At 34.5% G+C, this 22,945-nt stretch overlaps 2 protein-coding genes across 3 annotated transcripts in view; one reads left to right on the top strand and one right to left on the bottom strand.

Moving 5' to 3' along the window:
* Positions 1-59: 59 nt before the first annotated feature.
* Positions 60-10,630, top strand: LOC110829947 (uncharacterized). The gene is made up of 6 exons (XM_022064201.2): positions 60-209; positions 413-601; positions 714-822; positions 907-960; positions 1,041-1,172; positions 2,648-10,630. Exons 1-6 carry the CDS (start codon positions 110-112, stop codon positions 3,348-3,350), a joined length of 1,287 nt encoding a protein of 428 aa, XP_021919893.1. The 5' UTR covers positions 60-109; the 3' UTR covers positions 3,351-10,630.
* The window catches only part of Vps16A (vacuolar protein sorting 16), a 19,447-nt gene continuing 5,716 nt past the window's right edge, over positions 9,215-22,945 (bottom strand). Inside the window, exons 7-18 of one of the 2 annotated variants that reach the window (XM_022064159.2) lie at positions 22,055-22,180; positions 21,573-21,700; positions 20,578-20,722; positions 20,204-20,338; positions 19,335-19,496; positions 18,324-18,473; positions 17,672-17,778; positions 16,245-16,385; positions 15,440-15,536; positions 14,709-14,812; positions 14,105-14,253; positions 9,215-9,447 (exon numbers count right to left, since the gene is read on the bottom strand). In XM_022064159.2, the coding sequence (XP_021919851.1) occupies positions 14,109-14,253; positions 14,709-14,812; positions 15,440-15,536; positions 16,245-16,385; positions 17,672-17,778; positions 18,324-18,473; positions 19,335-19,496; positions 20,204-20,338; positions 20,578-20,722; positions 21,573-21,700; positions 22,055-22,180 (1,440 nt within the window). In that variant the 3' untranslated portion in view covers positions 9,215-9,447; positions 14,105-14,108. Of the gene's footprint in view, positions 9,448-11,583; positions 13,740-14,104; positions 14,254-14,708; positions 14,813-15,439; positions 15,537-16,244; positions 16,386-17,671; positions 17,779-18,323; positions 18,474-19,334; positions 19,497-20,203; positions 20,339-20,577; positions 20,723-21,572; positions 21,701-22,054; positions 22,181-22,945 lie in introns of those variants that run through there. The other variant, XM_022064153.2, reaches the window with a different exon arrangement.

Here is a 22,945-nt window from a genome sequence, read left to right on the forward strand (position 1 = left end):
AAAAAGTAAATATAATATTATAATTCAAATATTCTCTCTGATATTTCAGAAAACACGTGTTTTAATAACGTAGATACGTTAACAGTGATTTGACTAGTTTCCAGTGGATATGGCCGTTTTCATGGTAAACATCTGTAAATTCAATGGATGTGGACTAACTTTTCCCAGTTTAGCAGATCTCATACAGCATATTGAGGACATTCATATAGGTAAATAAACATATATTTTGAAAATATGACATCGGTTCTCGATATGTGTTACGACTAGTAAGTGTCACGAAAGGTTAGGATAATGTTGACATGCCCCAACCTCAATTCCGATACCATCATACCAGACTGGTATGATAAGAAAGTCTCAATTGGAGCATACAAAGAGCTTCACTGCATTACAGAACAAATTGCGTTACTTTTAGATTATGACCCTCGGGTCATTGAACAGAAGGAGCTTCAACAACCCGCTTGTCTTCCACTTAGTTATGTATTGAGGTTCTTCACTGATGCTGCTAGAAAAGAGGGACACGATGCGAAGCGAAAACTTGCCCAAAATCAAGGAACTAAAACCTCTACTCATACTACTACTACACGGAGTAACACACCAACTGGTAATTTTAAGTATTTGAATGATTATCGTTTCACGAATTTGAGGTTAAAAATTATACCACACATGCAAAAACATTTATGAAATAAGGACCTTCGTAAATTCTTATCCTGTAGGTAGCGAGGCAGATGAAGATGAGTTGATGAGTGAGTCTGAAGATAGTAATGATTCTTGGACGACTTCAGAAGAGTTTAGTGCAGAATTCATATTAAGATATGGGAGCAGGTAAACCAGAAGATTACAAATATTTGCACTTACCACATACAAGAACACCGACGCAATTTAAATTTGTCTTTATTCTATTTTCAGTGTACCAGTAAAGAAAATGCCTGTTTATAATTCTAAGAAACCCCAAAACCTTTGGTAAGTAAATGTAAATTCCAAGGTATTATTTTATGTCATTTAGTTTTTACAGCAGTGACCCTTGTGTATTCATTTTGCAGGATGTTGAATCCATCAAACAATAACAATGTGGATAAACCATTTGCTTGTCCAGTTCCCGGTTGCAAAAAACGTTACAAGAATCCTAATGGAATCAAATATCATTCCAAGAATGGTCATAAGAAAGATGGAAAGTAAGCAATTTTGTTTTATATTCTAATTTCTCAAAGATCTTTGTTGGTTTGTAGTCAGTTTGAAGACAATTATATCAGTTGTTTATCACTGATTCTTCCAGAGAGAAGGTGAGTAACCTACACTGTCTGAAAATCAGGCTGTGGCCATCCAGCCTGTACCCATTACTTTATTGACAAAGCTCACCCAGCTCATTTTATGCACATTGTATTCAGTATAATTTTACAACTTCAGTCCTTAATATCTGCACTGTTATGTGCAATAAGTATTGGAATTACTCAAAAAATAGAAGGTACTTCAAGTTTTTCAGAGAGTAATTTTATTATGCCATTCTCATCTGCTGGTAGCATTAAAGTAAAGTAAAGCTGTCCCACTATAAGCCATGTAGGTCCTTGAGGGAAGATGAGGTATAGCTTTCTACTGATTCTTAACCTCAGCACTAGATAGGGGTGAGTGGTTAGCGTCACACCCCAGCCATGCTCTGCCCCCAGTTCCCATTGTATAGGAGGCTGGGTGGGCCCCAGAGCTGGTCTGAACGCAGAGGCTAGAGGAAAAATCAAAATCCTCTGCCCATCGGTGATCGAACCCTGGTCGTTCAGTCCGTAGTCAGTCACTGTACTGACTGAGCTACCAGGCTCATACTGGTAACATTACAGTTTTTATAATGTGATGTATGGTTCATTATCATATTACACACACTGCTTATGTTAACACCACTCAATCTTGGCTATTGTCTTCTGTTCCTGATCATGGTGCATTACTTTTTGTCTGCCTTTACCTCAGGCTATCTTGTCCAGATTTCGTACTTTAATATTCATAAGTCTGCATATCATATAAGCTAAAATAAAATCAGTAGTGTAGTTTTGCATCACCTTTTCTCCAAACTCCTGTTCCTTTTCTCAGTTATCTTAAGTGTCACAGCAAAATGAGTAGCACTCACATTTCAGAGGTTCTGCATTTAAACCTTGGCCTGGAGACTGGCTATGCTGACTGAGACTTTTCATGGTTTTCCTAAGAGTCTCCAAAAATTGCCAGGAATAGTACCTTAATTGGGCAGACTGCTTTCATCTGTTATCATTTCCACTTCATCATTTAACACTAAATATGCTGAGCGACTAACAGCATTTTTAAATAAGTATTTCTCCTTTGTCTTTTTTGGCACTGAAAAGTCATATCATCTGTATTACATCTTAATATCCAACCTTTTACAAAGAATGTGGTGAACACTTATCTCTTCTAAATGTGGTTGCATATCAAGGAGTGAATCCTGCCAATCATTGTGTATGGATGGTCAGAAGAAAATCCCAGTGTCGATCCCTACATCAAACTTTTATCTGTAACTTGAGCTACATCTTGTTATAATGATGGGCACGGAATGTGAACACTGAAAACCAGAATTTTTAAGTAAACTGTGATGCACATCCATGTATGTCTTTTAAGTGTTTTTTGTTACACAGGGTACTTATTTACATTGCAGGGTTCGCAAAGGCTTCAAGTGTCATTGTGGAAAGAGCTACAAGACATGTCAAGGGTTGAGGAACCACAATGCAACTCATCATAATGGGGCCAGTCTTACCACTCTTACCACACAGAATGGAGAAGTCCTACAGATACCAACCAGCCATGTAGCAGCATTGCAGCCTATTCGTGCAATTGCTCTTAAGCAGATTTCTACTGCAAGTCTTGGTGCTGCCATTGGTCTGCCTGTTAAAACTATTCAAGGTCTTGTTGTGGCCACAAAACCAAGTGAGAATGGCAACATCATGAAAGGTGACACAGGCACTGAAGGCAATTTTGATACAATCACTTTTGCTAAAGGTTCCACCATCCAGATGACAGTCCCAACCTTAGTTCCACCCACATCAAAGGGGAACACTGTTGCTGGAATTGTTGTGAACAGTCCTGCAGGAATAACCCAACCTGTTACAATGGAACAACAGACATTAACTACTACTCTAGGTGTGCTGACTCCTGCTACTTCGCCACAGACTCCCACTTCAGACTCTACCAAATCCCAGATCACATCACTTACTTTATCTCCTCCTACCTCTGCTGTCAGCATACAGTTAGAATTCCCTACTGGCACAGTGGGCTCATCTATATCACCAACAGCTGGTACTCAAACATTACTTACACCAAATACTGAAACAACTGTTGCCACTCAAGCATCTCCTCTGTAAGAGTTCACAACGTTACAATATAAGCATATTATTTTTGCTCAGATTCTTTGTCCATAGCTCCAGGCAAAACTTTCAGTTTGGGTTGAGGTTTTCTTAGTATAAGATAGACAATTAAATGACTACACTGATTTTCTAAAAAAAAATATTATTGTTGTTGATGCTTAGTGAGTTTGGTCACCTTCAAAGTACTTGTCTTCTGACTTTATACACACATTCCAGTGTCTGTCATACCTGGAAACATTGCTAGTCACTTTCACCTCTGTTGTCACATGGCTCTAAATGCCTTCTAATTCAATGGAAATGTTTTAGGACAACGAAAAAGTCATATAGGTTCAAATCAGTCAAGTACTGTGAATGCTTCAACATTGGTGTCAATTCTTTACCCAAAAATTGTGTGAGAATGTGCATGGTCATAATATAAAATCCACTTTTCCAGTCATATATTCAGCCTTTTTTTTTTATGAATATGCTGCTGTAAACCTTACAAAACTTGAAGGGAGAATACTTAGTTGACTGTTTTGGAGGAAAGAATTTGTAATGGCTACTTCAATGTGAAAAAGATATGAGCATAGTTTCAACTTTTGATTTTGGCATGTACACTGCCTTTAGGCTTTGGACTTTTCCTATTCAAGCAAATTTAATTTCTCATGTTCTTGATAAACAGAACTGCAAACATAAAACCAACCTTGCTGCAACTGCAAAACAAACTGAATTATAGCAATTGTTTAAAAAAACAAGCTTAATTGTGCAGAGACATTCCAAGCCAGCAGCATTGCCGGTTTCAGCACAAAAATATCAGTCAAGTTATTTAATTGTCTGGCATTATGTTCATGAAACAAGTGAAAGGCAGCCTGCAACTCTTTAAGGAAAATAAATGAAGATATAGCTAGTACATAGTGGCCAAAGTTAAGCACCATAGATAATAATTACAAAGTCAGATATATTTCTTAGTGTAAGGAACATATCTATACTGACATATGAAGAAAAAATTAACAGATACTGCTAGAGTTTGTCATCATGCCATGGTTAAATATAATTATTTGTAACATTCCTCAGTAGAACTACAAATAAATGTGAATCTCATAAAAATTGGAATCAGAAATACCTGTAGTAGGTCCTGAATATACGGAACTCCAAACACCTGAGAAATGTCACAGTGCAGGAGCAAATTATAACTTATATGAAAAGTGATACAAACTTAAACAACTGGTTATAGTTTTGGAATGAAATGTTACTACAGCCAAAATAATGCAAATACTTGGAAAAACAAGCAGAATATAAAAGTTATTGTAACAGGGTCTCAGTGGTACTTTGTTGAATTTACCAGTTTGGATAAAAATTCTAATCCCTCCTTTGCAAAAATTTGAATTGTCCACATCTTTATTCTGATATATGCTTATAATTCTCAGTCCTCCTGTTACTCATATTTTACCTGTTTGCTTTTCATTTACAAATACTACAAAAATTGTATTTATTATTCTGTGGTGCCTTACTTATGTCATGCTTGTATAATGACTTTAGTTAAAGTTTCTGTCCCCCTAATTTTAACTGTTATACCAGGGTATTATACATGAGTGCCAAATGTGTTATCCAAGCATTGAATTTTACAGCTACGAGTACATATGTATTGCTAAGTTTTGTCATGATACAAGCAGAATACAAAAATGTCCAATGGAAATGTGGAATGAAATAAGTGAAAGGAAATGAGAGAATTTACCAGAATAAGGAGATGACATGATTATCATGTGTATCTCTGCCTATACATGTATTCATTGCATTCTGCTCAGCAGAGTGTAGTTCAATCTGAAAACAGGAAGAACTGTACCTTCTTTTGTTCCATCTAACATTCTCAGGCAAGGTTTGTTATTTTTGGTCTATCATTGCATTTAAATCATCATATGGACAGTTTTTCTTGCTATCCCATACACATATGTTAGTAGTTATTAATTACTACTTTTTCATATTTTAAGGGTATACTGCATCATCTGAATAAATGGTAATAGCAGCTTTATCTCATCGAACGATTCAGTAATCAATATTTACTGTTTACAGTTGTTTACACCATAAGAAATACATCTTCATAGAAGAATAAATATGAAGGTGACCTTATATATTCTGTAATTAACTTTATGATTTTGCATAATGATAACTGCCTATTTGGCAAGCTACTGTTGGCCAACAGTAATAGCCTTAACTTTTTCAGACTTGTCTATTCATTACTTGTGTGTTGTGGTCCTTGCAGATTTTGCCTTTTTTGTACATACTTTAGCATACAATCACATGTTTGCAAATACCGGGTCTACAATTTATGAGGCTGCGGTCGTGCTTGCATTGCGTGGTTGGCCGGCGAATCAGTTTCAGTGCCGCTAGTAACAGCGAACTACGAATATTTTTCGTCACTAATACATGTTATTACATTAATTGTTCTTATCTTAAATCACAAAAGATGTTCAAAGTGACTTACTTGTGCTTGCAGGCAACTTCACATCTCGTTAACATGTTTCGAAATACTCGACGAAGCTCTTCTTGGGAAATTGTCGAATATTTTCTTTAAGTGCTTCTGCAGTGTGCGGATTGTTTACATAAACTTTGTTCTTCAGCATGCCCCACAGGCAAAAATCGCACGGGTTTAAGTCTGGCGAACGCGGAGGCCACTGATCGATAACTTGTGCACCAAGCACTTCTCTTAATGCTAACATCGACCGAGCAGCTGTGTGAGCTGTAGCATTGTCTTGCATGAAGAAACCGTAAGTCTTTTTTCATCGGTCATTTCTTGGAAAAAGGGTCTAACTATTAAATTTACATAACGTTCACAATTTATCCGCATGTATTAGTGACGAGAAATATTCGTAGTTCGCTGTTACTAGTGGCACTGAAACTGATTCGCCGGTCACCCACCGGAAGAACGCGCACAACTCCTGCCCACATCAACAGAGAACCGGCCGACCACGCAATGCAAGCACGGCCGCAGCCTCATAAATTGTAGACCCGGTACTTGTGTGTATGACATAAGACTGATAATGTAGGGGTTTCAAATTGTGGCTAAAATTGTTAAAAAATTTACATTTCAAAGTGCAGTATAACTTTGGTCTATTTATACATTTTATGCCTAAATTAGGACTTGTGTGTTTCTGCACAAAATTATTCACATACTATCACCATTTCCTTCTTATATAAAGAAATGAATCAAAATCTTTAAAGGAAAGAAAAATGTAAATCAAATATTCCAGAGAGTACTAGTGAAGTTTAGACAGAAAGGTAACTGATAATGAAAACAATAATACAAGCTCTACTAAATGATCAACACAATTTGTTCTTATATTTCAATTGTGTTGCTCATTTGGCAATTGACAAGTTATAAGGAGATAACTAATGTGCATGTGAAAATTTGTCTACAATACAAAGCACTGAATGTGTTCACTAAGCAGATTCCTTTAAAGTTTCAGTCTCAAACTGGTTAAAATTTCTGATGATAAATTAGGCATAGAAACAATACATATCATCATGATATTAAACATATGGAAGTTTGCTGGACTATTTTCACTATTTGGAGTAGAGATATCTTTACAAAATTTTGAAGACTAGCTGTCTCTCTATCATCTGAGAGAAACAATGTGGGAATGGGAATACCTACTCATTCAGACCTATTAAACAAATTTATTCCTTATTGCCCAGCACAGTTTGGAAAATGTCTCTACTCGTATGTGAATCAGATAGCTCACCTGTATAGTTCAATGTTTCCTTGCAGGAATCACTTAATTAGATCAAGGTAAATACTCACTGAGTTGTCTTCCACAATAAAAAGGAATGCTTGTGTACCAAAGCACATTTTTTTTATTTGTTGTAAATGTCATTTATAGTGGTAAATTAAGATTAACTATAATTACATTGCAGTTAATTTGGAAACAGTTGCTTAATGGAAATCAAAGTCATGCAGAAACCAAATTTTTAAGTTTCCATGGCCAGTAATTTCATGATGGGCTTAGATCTTGTGTGATAAATCCACTGACAATTTAATTCTCATATTGTGAAATTATTTATAAACCATGAAGAAAACCATAACATGTAATGCAGGTACTCCTCATTTTATGCAACAGTTGTATTCCAAAGAAAAGTTGCAGAGGGTGGAAACATACAAATTGAAAAATAATATCCCCTCTTCCCTCCCATTCCTTCTCTACCACTCATACAATACTGTACACATATAATGAGGAATATGTGTACATTGGTTTCTTTATTATTGTTTAATGGCATAACAAGATCAGGGGACTTGCTGTTGTGTAATTGTTGATAATATATAATTTTTATACATTGTTGTGATTCTAATCTAGTCCAGAACTTGAAGCAAATCATAAATCTACTACAAAATAACATTTTGTGTTAAATTTAGAGATGGTCAAACCCTACACAATACTATGGGGCTGTGAAAGGAAAATGCCACTCCATCTATTCTGTCACAAACAATATAAAAATGGCAACCATTCAAACTTGTGAGGTGGGAACAAACATTTTTTAGTGTAGGGTCTGAAGTGATATTTGTAAAATTTTCAACATTTTGATTTGATGAATTGTAACTGAACATACATTTTAAACATGTAACTTTTGGATGAAACATTTTCTTTCTTTGCTATACCATAAAGCTATGAAATCTTGTGTAAAGTGGTTAAGTACAAGTCTATATGCTATCAGTGTTTTCTAAAAGAAAGTTAATTTTATGGGGTAAAGTTTCTAAACCTCCAATGCATCATCATTCAGAACCTTGAAGTGTATCATACTAATGGCTAGTGCTTTCAACATATGTAATATACAAGAACTTGTCATGTAAATTGTGATCAAATGGTGTTTGACCATCTCAAAGTATTTGTGTTATACCATTAATGTATATGTTTTTAAAACTTTGTTGAGTTTGACAGTTTTTAGTATCTGTGAAGTAACTGGCAATATTTGTATTTATTATATTTCAATTCAACAAAGCCATATACACTGCTACTGTGAGCTTTAATTGTAGATGTCTTTTTCATTGTCTTATATATTTTTATTCAGTTTGCAATATTATATACATTGTTTTTCTTATTTCATTATTAAGAGCATCAGAATGTATAGTAGTAAAGTTAAATACTGTTTTATGAAATTAACATATGTGTCATGTTATTAATATTTTTATGAACCTGTTGTGTTTATCTTGAAAATGCACAAAATTACAGTGATTTACATTTATGAATGAAAGGTCAACTTCAAAGAATTATATGGACACGGACAGATAGTGGAAGTATTCACACAAGAGAAAAAATTATAGTGAAATTGCATAATGATCAATATTCTTTATGTAAATGAGAGGATGCAGATATGGTCCACTTAGTTTTATGTGTAAGGTGTATTTATGAAGGAATGTGTTAACTTTGGCCAACCACTTGCCATCTTTGATTTGGTCTTTAATCTTTATCATATGGAATGTCTGCCTTTTTCATTTAATACTGCCAGGTTATATTCCTGTGATGACCCCCCCCCCCCCCCCCCCAGTCTAATTTTTATGGTAGCCAAGCTTACCTTGTTGCAAAATGAGTCAATTCCTTTTTCTGTCACAGCTTCTTAGGAAAAAAAAATGCAATACCAGAGTTGGAGTTACATGTGGTGGGAAAAATGTTGTCCCTTAAAGATAACTTCTTTTGTCCTGATCTGATGCATATTTGTTTACAATATTGCCATATCATACCCTATGATGGTCCCATGATATGACACCACCCATTTACACTTTGCCCAGTCTTCCCGATTTATGAAATAAGCCATTTTCTTTTAGCCACATAGGACAGATGTGTGTAACTGGAGACACAAATATCCATATGGGACAAACACTGTCTTGCACAGACTTTTGAGATTAATTTTACTCATAAAAAAGCAAAGTACAAGGAAGGCATTGTCAATGGTTGTGTTCTACCAAGACCAGATCTGTTATTTTGAACTTAGAAATTACATATAATTAATAATGCTGTATATCATTCTACCTTATTGTGGTGGTGGCGGTGGTGATGGTGTTTCTGAAGGACTTCTTCCACAGTATCTGGTGATATTTCCATATGTTTCACTCTCCCCATTTCATCTGAAAAATACATACTCATTTCAGACTATATATGGTGGAAGTGGTACAGTCATGAAGATTGTGGGGGCATGTTTTGCCAATTTATGGAAAAAGGAAAGAAAAGTATCAAATGCCTTTAAATATCTAGTCATCTCAAAGCTTTTTAGACTATAAGCAGCAGAATTCAGTAATGTAAATACTGTACATTGTGTATATAAACATGTAAATGTGGGACTTAACATTGCTCATATACAAAGTATGATACAATTTGTTCTAAGTTTGCATTGTCATATTTGTTGGAATATTAATGTACATAATTATATGTGTACACTTATGGTTGGTAAAGAATATACTTTTGCTGTGACAGAAAGTGTAAGCATGAAAACATGGATAAAAATCTGTGAAATTTTTGTATCTGTGATAGTATTGTTTGTTACTGTTTTCATAGCATTCTCAGTTGAAGTAATTAACACTGTTATTTATTTATAATAGATGAATTTCTATACTTTGTGTGTATAATTAGGGCCAGTACTTTCTAGCATGTGTGTTATGAAACATGACTGTATATTTATTTCAGCACATGTTCTGATCTATCATGATAACCAAATGAGAGTTTTTATATTTATATTGCCTGAAAAACAAGATAAATGTATTATGTCTATTGCATACATGTTACAGATAGATGGTGGGGTGTGATTCCCTGATATTGTACCTCCTCCACCTTATGAATTACATTCATTTTCCATCATTCTTAGCCAATTCTACTTATAATGACATACAAGATGGAGTGGTATGTATGATAAAGTTGAACATGTAGGGCCTATATTATATTGTCATGACATTACAGCACACATTCATACAACCACACAACATATTAAAGTCATAATACCGAAGTTTCCCAGTCTTGTCATTCTAACAGAACTCACACTGGAGCCAATAAATTTGAAGTATATTTTGAATACAAAGTAAACATTTTAATATGCAGGATTAATATTATTGTGTACTGTCTTAAAAAGTACTGGCCCTGTAAATATAGAGAGTATGTATTATTTGCACATGAAAGGATGTACTTTGCCTGCAACTTATAAACAGTATGAATGTTATCTTTTATAAGTATATGCATACATATATATAAATATGACAGCTTTTGTAGGTTTTTGGTGTTCTAGACTTTGACGTTGTTATAAATGAGATATGAAGGTAATACTTGTTTCATCATCACATAAATATTGAATTATAACCTTTGACCAATCTTCTGCTTGAATTCCAGCATGCTACTACCATAGTATCATTTATTTTTCTTTATGCATATTTCAAGTAGCACAGTAAACAATGTAAAAGCAGGGGATAAAAAAAGACTACTAATGTAATATAAGGAAGAATCCAAGGATGTGCATGTTGTAATGTAATACTTCACAAGACTGGTACATTATTTCTATTTGAATTAATGCAAATTTGGACTGTTCAAAAGAAATATTAAAGTTCAGTCTTGATTACATTTTAATACAGAAGTAAAATGTGACTTATTTTGCATGATGACTTTTAGCTACCAAAATGTTCTGGATCATCATATGATAGCTGGTTGAGGTGATACTCTATATAAAGAAAAACTATTTCTGGCATTTTATAGATATCTTCTCAGCCATCTTTTCATGCTAATAATCATGCAAACTATCATTATTCAATGCATCATAGCACATACTGAGGTTATAAAAACTGCTGATTAATTAAATGGTACCTGGTAAAGTAGTTAGTGTTATCATAACAGGAAAACTAAACCTAAATTTAAGCTACATATTAATATATAGTGAAGAGGAGCATGTAAAAGTGTTTTCAGTAATGGGAAATCTTTCAGTAAATGGGAAAAGAACATCAAATTGGTATATGACTTCATTGTATATATCACACTATTACTATAATTTGGTGACAACCATTTTAATATTCCATCATGTGAGACATAAAACCTTAACCTAATTACATACCATCCTTTCCTCGGTTCTTCATCCGGCTATGCTTTTCCATGCTCCACTTTCTACCGGCCTTCCACTGGATTTGAAATCGTGCTATTATGTTGTAGTCAATGGGAAGTGACTCATCACATTAAATTTAAAATTTCTGGTCTTCCAGTTACAATAACCAACAATAAAACTGACAATATTGCCTCTGTTTATAAGTCATTTTATTATGGAACTGAATTTTTACTCATCCATACTTTAATGAAATCATGACATTTGTTTTTGTCAATGACACATACATCACTGTTCTTATATTATGAAATATTCTAGGACAAAGATCTGTTGTGACTCTGTTTCCACAGAACTGTTTATGTCATGTATATAATACATGCTAACCTTCACTCTATTAATTACTTTCAATTCACTATGTACAGTTAACATTTACATCGTATGTAGAATTATCACTGTGCATTTGATACCCCAGCATCATCATCTGGGAGTTACATGGTTCATATAATGTCTGAACTGGCACTGTCAGTTGTTAAAATTATGCAGAATAATGCAGATATTTAACTCCAGTCACTGCTTCTATTGTACCGACACTGAATCTGGTGATTCCTAATGGATGGTTGTTGGTTTTGTTACTTTCCCATCTTTTTTACTTGACTGAACAACTTTCAAATACTAAATTTGTATAGTAGCAGTAGTATGATGATGGTACTACTAATACTGTACGTATTTCATGTAAATGAACAATTTTAACTCAAGAAAACACACACTAATATATATATATATATATATATATATATATATATATATATATATATAGAGAGAGAGAGAGAGAGAGAGACATTTAGACATTCCATAAAATGCCTTGATATTTTAAAGTAAGATACAAACTTATTCTTTGTCTATACCTCCAGTCACTATATACATTCTACAGACTGTGCAGAATGACTTAGGCATGCCAACAGATTTTATACAATGCCTATGTATTATTTATACCAGCATGTGAGCTCACTCTACTTTCATTCAAGAAATTACTGATTCACATCTTTTCAGATACTAATTGCAGTAAAGATGACATCATTTCCTTTTATCTCTGAAGCAAATGACAGCTTAGTACAATATTCACCTTTTCCTGATTCTAACCCCACTTTTATTATATCCATTTTTCTTCTTGAGACTGTTGATTACAAGTTGGCACATGACTCAAACTGCTGCATCCATCACTCTAAAACATACACTTACACTTATATACAGATCATGGCTGGAACCAATGATTTAAGAATATGTTGGTGTAACTTGACCATCTCTTCAAGTGGATGAAATTATCAAACACAGATGTACTGAAAAATATCCTAAACTCTTAAGATGTAAACAGGACAGACACATTTAGATGTTTCATAAGTTTAACTGGATTCACCAAAGCAACGTATAGTAAATTTCTATGATAAACCTAAAATGGAGACCAGATCTTTCATATGTTTCAGCAATGTTCCTTTATGTTATGTTCTTATATGTATAAATAGAAAAAGCATTACTAAATAAAATTTGTACAACTATGGAAGCTTAGTGATCATGAAGATGAAAGTTCAGAAACTGTGTGAAAAAATAAAAACTAAGTTATTTCAACCAACTAGACATTCTGAGCAACTTCTGGAGATAGGGTAAGTGTGAAGTTACCTAACACTTTCTCTGTCAACAACAGTATAATTCTGCAGTGCAGAAAGCACAAAAAAAAAATTTCACAGCGGTACATTGTGCAACAGTTCTGCTCTTTTAGTCAATACAGTCAAGACATTCATGATCTTACATACAATTTTATTTTAAATGTAAGGATTAAAATTCGTGAGAATGAAATATTGTACAGGTGTCTAACATACACAACAGGGTATTTACCAGCCAACACAGCCTAATGACCCACATATTGAAGGGGTTAACTTATATTTTCTTTGGCACCAGCTGTAAACAACTTGTTGCTTGCTTCCTTTTTATTTTTGATTGGAAATGTTAGTACTTATGCTCTATAGTCTTCCTCTAACTGAAGTTAATTTTCAAATGACCATCCATGATGGGAGAGCACCATGCAGCAGGAGATAGAAACATAATTATCCTTTCACTGTCACATGTTTTAAAACGTGTGAAATAAAGGGCAGGGAAAGCCATGCAGGAATCATCACTGTATATTACATATATTATTTATCAATGGCATATTCTAAATAGATGTATTTAACATCAGTACTCGGTTCTGCAGTGAGATGGGTTTCTGTAAACTACTTAAAAACACTTAGGGTGAAGATTATGTACTTCATCATTCTTTCAGTAGACAGTGTCATACTAGTGACTCAAGTAGTGCTGGAATGATAAACAACAAGAAAAATTCTTCTTAATTTACAAATACCATAAATTCCTCTTAAAAGTACTTCAAAATTCTTATCAATGCCACATATTTACTTGCTTGCAGCGATGAAAATGATGATAATGACTATAATATATATATATTTACTCTAAAATAACAATACATATAATAAATCATAACCCCAGAATGTTAATGTGAATTCTTATTGGTTTCTTCCTGACATTTTCAATTAGTTTAAAGATATGAATATGTATATAATCTTATCTGACAGAGTCAATATATAATAATGCTGTTAAAGTATTAACAAAAACTTTTCTGATCTCTTTGGAATTTTCTAAAATAACTAACCATTGGCACTTACCCATTCATTTCTTTGCACTGAGCTGAGTAATGAGAAGACTGATCTTCTCGCTAACATTACGATCTGCAGGGGCACTCCTACCCTGGACAAATAATAATGCCTGGAGGTCCTTCTGTTCAAATGCAATCTGTGCTGCTTCCTCGAACATTCTATGTACATAAAATAACATAATACACTATATGAACTAAAGTCTAGTGAGGACATGCAACGGCTCCCACACTAAAACATAACAAGTATGATGAATAAAATGTTTGGAAATTAAAAGTATAAAACTAAGCAGTTTTATGGTGGTAGACATTAGGGGAGATCTCAAGATGAAGGAAACACTTTGTTCCTTAGACTTTTAGAAAGGAGACAGGAAGACAAAATATTCTGACCTGAATGGCTGCAAGTACTCAAATCTAACATCCTTTTACACATTACATTTGAAGTGAAAATGTCAATTTTGATATTCTGGGTAGTGAAGCTGTTATTTTGTAGGTAGTTACAAATGTTTCAGAGGAGCATATTATCCCCATCTTAACTACCCTGAATATCCACCTACAAAACTACATTGTCTCACAACACAGGATACCACAATTGAAATCCTCTTGCACATACTCACCCAGTTTTAACATAATATTTCACTTTAAGTTCATCTTTCACTTTAGGCAGGTACTTCTGGGCTTCATACTTGTTTTCATATTTGAGACACACATCAACAAATGGCTGGAAAGAAGATGAGGTGTTAACACTAATAAAAAGAAATATGAACGTATAATGAATTCATGATCAAGACAGCAGAAAAAACATAATATAACATCATTCTAAAAACAAGCTTCTGCATCACTTAAACATGAATTTATAAAGTGTGACCTAAAACTTTCTGAACTGACAAGCTGATACTACTATTGTTATGAAGATGGCTGTCTTTTGGGTTGTAGTGCCACATATAGGCTGGTAGAATTTTACCATTGCTTCAAGGTCCTTGCTCAACTCAGGGCAACTGCAAGGACATCTGAAATGCTGGTAAGCTTCTATCAGACTAAATGCCAATACAGCTCATAAGACAGCCATCTTCCTATTCACTGCAATGAAAACCATAAATCCTGTTATAGTTAACACAAAGCTCCTATGGTACAAATATAACACATTCAATTGCTGATATTAACTTTTTTTCTGGAGTGAACTAACTTTGATACAAAGGAAATATTATTTTCCCTTTATTTAATACACAAAACAAATATATAAAATCTAGAAAACTGACACACTGCTCTTCAGAATTGAGTATGTATGTAAAATATGAATTCATTCAATGTAATAAGGCTGAATACAAATGTGATGCTTTCATCTTACCTCAATTCCTATAGGAGACTTTTTGCTCTTAGAAAATTTATCCAACTCCATCCACTCTCCCAACTCTGAAAGACTCAGGATACGCAACCACCAATACCTAAACAAAATAAACCTTAGCACCAAAACCTTCATATGTCTGTTAAATGTGAGTTCTTCGTGTTGAAATTACTGCCCATAAGTTTAAAACTCTACAAAACATTAGCTCTTCCATCCTTCCCTCATGGTAGTGAAATTTGGAAACTGACGCATGATAAAAATAGACTACAAGCTACAAAGGTGAACTTTTTAGAATAAACAGATGGTACATTCCTCTCAATCACAAAACTGAATATTCAGAAATGAAATTCCAACCACATACAAATGTTTCGTTTTAACACATCACAGACTGGAGATTACAGGTTCCCAAAACAAATCTTGAAATACCAACAGAAAAATGACAACCTGGACACCCACTGAAAAGGCTAGGAGATAAATAAGGCACATCAGAAAATGATGATTCATAGACAAAAACCAAATTAGACAAGAACAACCTGCTCCAGTGGCAGACTTTCCTTCACTCCACTTCAGTTAAAAAAGCAGGGATAAATGTGCAGCTGACAAGAAATACATTCTCAAAGATTCTTAACTTAAAGAATATGCAAAGAAATAAATGAATGACTGAACATACTGTAAAACTTGTGCTGGATTAAACTGGGAATCCCTATACTTCACCAATGAATTTACTATCAAAATTCTATAAAAAGGAAGCTTTAATTCAAACAGTCATTAGTTAAACTTAAAAGTCTGAAGAGACTATGAAGATTACCTCCTATCAGTTACTCGATATTCTGCACGCAGCTTATCTGCCAGTTTTGTCTCCTGCAGGAGTAACAGAAGATACACTGTATCATGCAGAGAACGTCCAACAAACTCCCGTCGAAATTTTTCTTCTAGCGTCTTTTGATACCTGCAACAAGTGTCATACAACCATTTATGACACCTTCATTAAACAATATGTGTTCCTATACATGTTTATTAAAGTAAAGTAATTCATCACATACTAATAAAAATATGAAATGTAAAACTAAAACAAATAGATAATATTGATCCTCTGGGCTGAAACACCATGTGGACTTCATGGAAGATCCCAGCATTTTGGAGAAACATGCTGACCTAATCATGAGGACAGTATGCATCTCTCAAAAGTTGATACCTACCTACAAGTCCACAAAGTGTTATAACCCAGGAGACCAAAAGTGGTTATCATCACCACTGTAATCAGCTCATATCTCATATTAATAATAATAAAAATGGAAAGTTCTGAAATATAAAGAAATGGACTTTTAAAAATTCATGTCTCTCAAATCTATTATGAAGTACTTTGAATATAGACAGACATGATATCCACATGAAAATAGACTAATTCATTATTGATGAAATCTCAGTGCAACGATTAGAACTTCTGGTTTATAATATAAAGGACTCGGGTTTAATTTTTAAACAGAGGACTGGCTATTCTGACAAGGATTTTCACAATTATCCTAGATCAGTCCAAAAAATTCTGCATTACTATTTTAAAACAGCCCATGATAATTCCTTCCACATTTCTCCCAATTTATTATTCACAATTAATGCTATATAACTTACACATTTGGCAGACTGATGTTAACAAATAAGAAATAAGGAATGACTGAGAAACATGGAAGCTGCGAGAAAAAATTCTGTAGATCTTTCCCAAAGCATGGAAAAATGTTTATTTAACCACAAGCAAACCATCTGTAAGTGAAATTATCACCACTTGAACAGCCATGAATTTGAAGATACTGTCCACAGATGACGAGAAAAACCCTGCTGGGGGAAGTCGTTTCTGGTGCAGTGCGGGGGGAATGTTACTTATCAGCTGGACTAGAGGGCTGCTATTGGTGGGAAGTGTGATACCTCAGAGTTTTACGCTACTACACACAGACTGAAAACATCAAGCCGTAGTGAGTGCACCTCTAATGTGTTCTGTGTGTGTTGCGATAATATTCTAGATTAAATCACTGTGTCACTGTGAGGTAATCTTAAAGCTGTACCCATTAGAACACATGAAAGCCTATCGTCTGTTGTTTGTTCAGTGGTTGTGGAACGAATGCTTTTAAGATGGGTTGTCACTCACCGCGAAATCTTGCGCATGCGCGTATATTGAATTCCTAGCAGGGATTTTCTCCTGATCTGTGAACTGTATATATATTTATATCCCCCCCATCTTGCCTTAGCAATTTTTGTTGCTCTTCACATAATCCAGCAGAAAATTCATTTCGGGCTCGCCTGTAACTCTCCTGTGCTGCTGACAGTGATGCTTCCACAGTCAAAGTATTCTGAACAGAAGAATGAACAAATTAGTAAATGTAAGCATTCTGTAACAATTCTGGAATGGCTGACAGAATATGACCTTTGTGAATGGTGCCAGTGATAAAACTTGTCTGGGATATGAATTTAGTGTGGACAGGGTATTTGGATCCTGTCCAGCTAACTGTGGACTCCTCAGATAACCACAGAAATTATGGTAACAACATATGCTTGCCAACTTGTTACATTTTGTATTGTTATAATATTATCAATATCCTAATCCTAATATACCATTATAAATTAGCATTCTGAGTAAAGTAAATGAAAAAAAAAAAGCTATGATGTAGAAGTACGCAAGAAACAGAACCACGAGCTGCTACTATTTGTTAACTGAACCACTTTTATTCACTGGATTGTAAAAACATTTGTTCTAAAATCTGTATTAACATACAACTTTTTTCTGAAACCAATTATTCTTAAACATACTTGACTTCATAATTGAATGGCACTGGACAAAAAGACAATTCTACAACATGAACCCAAATTAAATAAGCTTGTACCTGAAAACCATTACCTTAGGATCATAGATTTCTCGAATAAAGCAAGCTGCTTGGGCATTGTAATCATCCTCTTGAACATAGATGTCTCTGAGAGTTTCCCGATTGTGATCACGGCAATATTTTAGATACAGAGCCTGTGCTACTGGGTAGTTCCTTACTGCCATCTGTCCATATACAAAGGAGACAAAGTATTACAGAAATTCTTCTGAAGATAAGAAGAGCATTAGAACACAGATTTTAAAGACTCCTAGGAGGTATGGGGATTTAACAAGTTTTACTGTTTCATAAATGTTATTCATTCAACATATTTACCTAGAAATGTATTTTATGAAATTAGGCATCAGTACATCATATCATAGAGAATCACAAGGAGATGAACAGAACTTTATTAACATGGTGATGACAGGAAAAATAATAACTGTCATGCCAACAGTTTCCAGAAGTGATGAACCGCACACATCACTCACGTTTGCTCTGGCAATATGAAATACAGTTCTTGACCCCATAATCAGCATCCCAAACTTTTGAAGGATCTAAAATCTGTATTTTTTCCAGAGATTTTTTTTTTGCATTTTCTTATGCTTCTCACGTTTAAAATTGAAGCTTCATGGTTCTTTCACTCACTATGTGTGAGTGGTACCACTCTTGACAGGTTTTTTACCAGTAGCAGAAGGCAGCTTGCTTGTTTGCACTTCTGTAGTCAGTGGATGGCATAAGTTGTGGGTGTTTATGCATTTTTTTGACGATGAAGATGATACTACCCCACATTTTAAAATGTTTCTATTTCTAACAAAAAAAAGTGAATGATATAACATAAAAGTAAGTCTGGCTTGATCAGTTATATATTTTCAGTATCAATCTTAAAAAGGTGGTACACTGAAAACAGGTAGAAATAACTAATCGTAACTTTCCTAAAACCAAAAAAATACAAATACAGATCTTTCAACCCAGTACTCAGTTTCATATGAAACACCAGAGTTTTACCAATTTTAAATACAATGAAAGAGAGTTTAAAGTGACAATACCTGAAATTCTCCAAGGGGCATATTCTCACGTAAGTGGAGTAATACAGTGTATACAAGATCAGTGTCACCACTTTCAATTGCTTTTACTAGAGCAGGTCTGTCTTCACCCAGCCTCAGCAGCAACGGTACTTGCAGGCTTGCACGTGGTTCATAGTCCATCAACTGCAAGCAAAAGAGTGTCCTGATGTTGGGTTTCTGGACTGTGACGCCATGTGGACTAGTAGATAGATACCAATGTTTTAGAAAAACACAATGACTCTATCTTCAGCCCCAGATATGTAGGCAGTATGGTCCTCTGAAAAGTTGCAATCTACCTATAAGTTTGCATGGATCACAATCCAGAAGCCAACACTGAAGCCTTCATTGTTATGAGAATCTCAAATCCTACAAAAGAGTGCTCCATTTTGTGTTGTGAAAGGAAACTTTATCATTCTTAAACTTCTTGAAAGATGCCAAACAAACTCTTTACTCTTGCCAGCATGCCAACAGCACTGGCTGTCCATTCTGTTGCATACTGAATATTAAACACATACTTGTATTTCCACCTGTAGAAATACAAAACTGTATGACACCTGAATCACATGTTTACAATGCCCAGAGTGGTGGATGTCAAGCAACTATTTGTTTTGTTTATAAACTTCTGCAGTGACCAGACATGTATTGATCTTGAAAATATACAGAGATGGATCTTGGCTGCACTGTAAACTTGGCTAAGAAAAAGTTCAAAGTTCCTACAAATTTATTTTATTGGTTATAGCTCTAAACTAATTTAAAAACATGCAGTCATTATAAAATAAAACTAATTCTATTGGCCTGTACCACAAAATTCATGCTTATATATTCTGGCTGAGACTTTATACAAAACCAACCTTGATAGCAAGTTGCATGCGCCCACAGTCAGCTGCTTTCATGGCAATCTCACTATAGGAGATTCCAGGTGCATATCCCAGTTTCTCAGCTATATCCCGTGCAACCTGTTCTCTATCCAACTGAGTCTGTTTTACCTGCAGCAGAGAAACTTTACAATATTTATTAGAGCCAGTACAATGCGATGAACACACAGGATAATTTAACGTAACATAAAGTTAAAGCTGACTCATTGCTAAACTTATTCTACTTATTCCTAAATATTTCTTACTAGGATATGAATAAAACATTCAAACTTCCAAACACAAAAAACAAAAAATTAGTTACATAGGAATGAAGGAATTACATGGGGTAAAATTTTGGATCAAAGACGTACCTTATAGCATGCCCAGTGAGCCAATATTCTGCTTGATCCTTCATTATAAGGCAGCTTCAAGTACTTGGCAATTTGGATAGCTAAATAGTAATGTCGTCTTAAAACAAGTCTATCCAAAAGTACTTGGATTGTCAGATGCTGCATTCTGTGGTGATGATAAAGGAACAACACAACAATACTATCTCTACCTACAACCATTGGGCCACAGAGTAAGTACAGTGCATTTTATGTGGGTTATATGACAACCAAGCCTCTCCATCTATGTCTTCCCACAGCTGCTCCTTCTCCTCCACAACTTCCTCCAACATACTTCATTCTGTTGTTCTTGATCTTGGTCTTCCTCATGAGTGTTTTACTATTTTTACTTTCATGTTCAAAACCTTTCTTTACCTCTACATGAATTGATTCCTAAACCTTAGCATACAATATTCTGTTAATCTGTGTTATACATGACAGGTTTTAAACTACTTTTTTGTTACTAATGTAATGTGACCAGCACCAATTCATCTCGTCTCTTTTGTGATAAAACTGGAGTAACTTACAATCACTGTATATGAACAGATCATAAATGACAAGTTTTTAATCTAATGTTGTGCTGTGTAGTCTGGTAGAAGGTTACAAAGAAATGGGGATTAGAATAACAGTTCATTTACCACTTTGCCAGATAGGGATTAGAATTATAGTTCATTCACCAGTTTCACCAGATCTGGCTACATGTGATGTATTTTAATTCCAGGAAAAGCTCTAATAATTTTAACAGTACTATGATAATCATAATCAACAGGCTAAAATTAAATTATTTTTTATTTCCCAGAAATGAGAAAACAAAAGTATGTGATAAAGGTTATAATAGTTCAAGGAGAGTATTCTGAAGGAATGTGCATAAATGTTATGATAAAAACACAATATTTTTTCTTTTGAATCCTGCAACTTTATGCCCATTCCTTACAAAATTGTGGGTAGTGTCAAACATTAAGAAACCTTTGAAAGGATACTGTGTACATGTCAGTGGGATACCAATCTTGTTGTCCCGCACAGCATTGAGTACACGCAACAGGCGACACATCTTCACATATGAGTCTGAGTTCAAGTCTGGGACAAAACCCTTCCCAAACTGAGCTGCCTGTAAACGTAAAATAAATATAAAGTAATATTACAGTAATCACCTAACTGACAATGAGGTGTACAAACTGTCCATACTGTACGAGAACTCATATGTAAGTACTATTATATATTGCTTCCATTTACCTGGAAGGGCTGCACTTTGTCCTTCACTATTCATATAGACATACAATTACAACCCTATTATTTTCTTTTACAGACAGATCAATTCTACCAGTAAAAATAAATGGTGAAGAAGAGGAAAACATAGATTTTATTTTATTTATTTATAGTTTATTTAATCATTCTGTTAGTAACTGAGACAATACAGCACTGAAAAAAAAAAATATAAATCATTATTAAGATAAGAACTCACCCGAATTAGCATCTTCTGATTTCCTGTATCAAACTCATAACCAGCTGCCTCAATGCACTGTCTCACAGCTACTTCCAAGTGATCCTTCACTAGACGTATGTACTCATCAGCTCGATAGCTGCGTTTCTGTGTTGCCATTCAACATATTCAACAATCTACCTCTGAAATCCTGTTATCTATGACTATTTGAACAGATAATTAACTAGTGTTCACATGACAACAGTATTTCAGTGTAATATAATGCAATGCAAGATGTCCAGGTACATTATAGACCACAAGTTAAGCATAAAGATTGCTGTCTTCTGGGTTGTTGCGCAGTGTAGTCTGGTAGATGTCCACCAACATTTCAGAGGTCATACTGCCTCAGTCATCTGGGAAATGTTTCATGACCTCTGAAACGTTGGTGGACATCTACCAGACTACACAGCGCAACAACCCAGAAGACAGCAATCTTCAGACTCACCACTGTGAAAACCTCGAATCTTTCAAGTTAAGTATACACCAATACAAAATCATGTCTGGAAACAAGCCCTTCTCATCTTATCAACATGAGGTGGTAGATGCAGACATATAAAAATAAATGTAAATTCAGAAACAAAAGGATTAAAAATGTCTGTAGATTCAGCAGTATCACCTGCAATCCAATTTATATTTCTCTTAGCATTTGTATTTCTAATACAGTTAACACATCCAAACTAATGTGTTGTTATTTACTTCTAAGCACTTATCCAGCTGAATGCTTTGTAAAACCAACAGCCATTTACAACAACACATTCTTTGGATCATTCTACTACAAAAATAAAAGACTAAAATTCAAAACATCTTTTGCAGTATACAAGAATGGCTATGTGAGGAGGAGTACCTTCAAGATTTTTACCATGTACAGAATCT

Source organism: Zootermopsis nevadensis, unplaced genomic scaffold (genome assembly GCF_977971745.1).
Source record: "Zootermopsis nevadensis isolate Lab colony 2312 unplaced genomic scaffold, Znev_1.0 Znev_ptg000001l, whole genome shotgun sequence".
In the NCBI taxonomy this organism is placed as follows: domain Eukaryota; kingdom Metazoa; phylum Arthropoda; class Insecta; order Blattodea; family Termopsidae; genus Zootermopsis; species Zootermopsis nevadensis.

What these genes read in the sequence shown, in the direction of transcription:
- LOC110829947 (XM_022064201.2), top strand. Translation starts at nt 110, where the DNA reads ATGGCCGTTTTCATGGTAAACATCTGTAAATTCAATGGATGTGGACTA. An exon ending in TATTGAGGACATTCATATAG is followed by an intron (nt 210 to 412) that starts GTAAATAAACAT and finishes CGTTACTTTTAG; the next exon opens with ATTATGACCCTCGGGTCATT. An exon ending in ATATTAAGATATGGGAGCAG is followed by an intron (nt 823 to 906) that starts GTAAACCAGAAG and finishes TTCTATTTTCAG; the next exon opens with TGTACCAGTAAAGAAAATGC.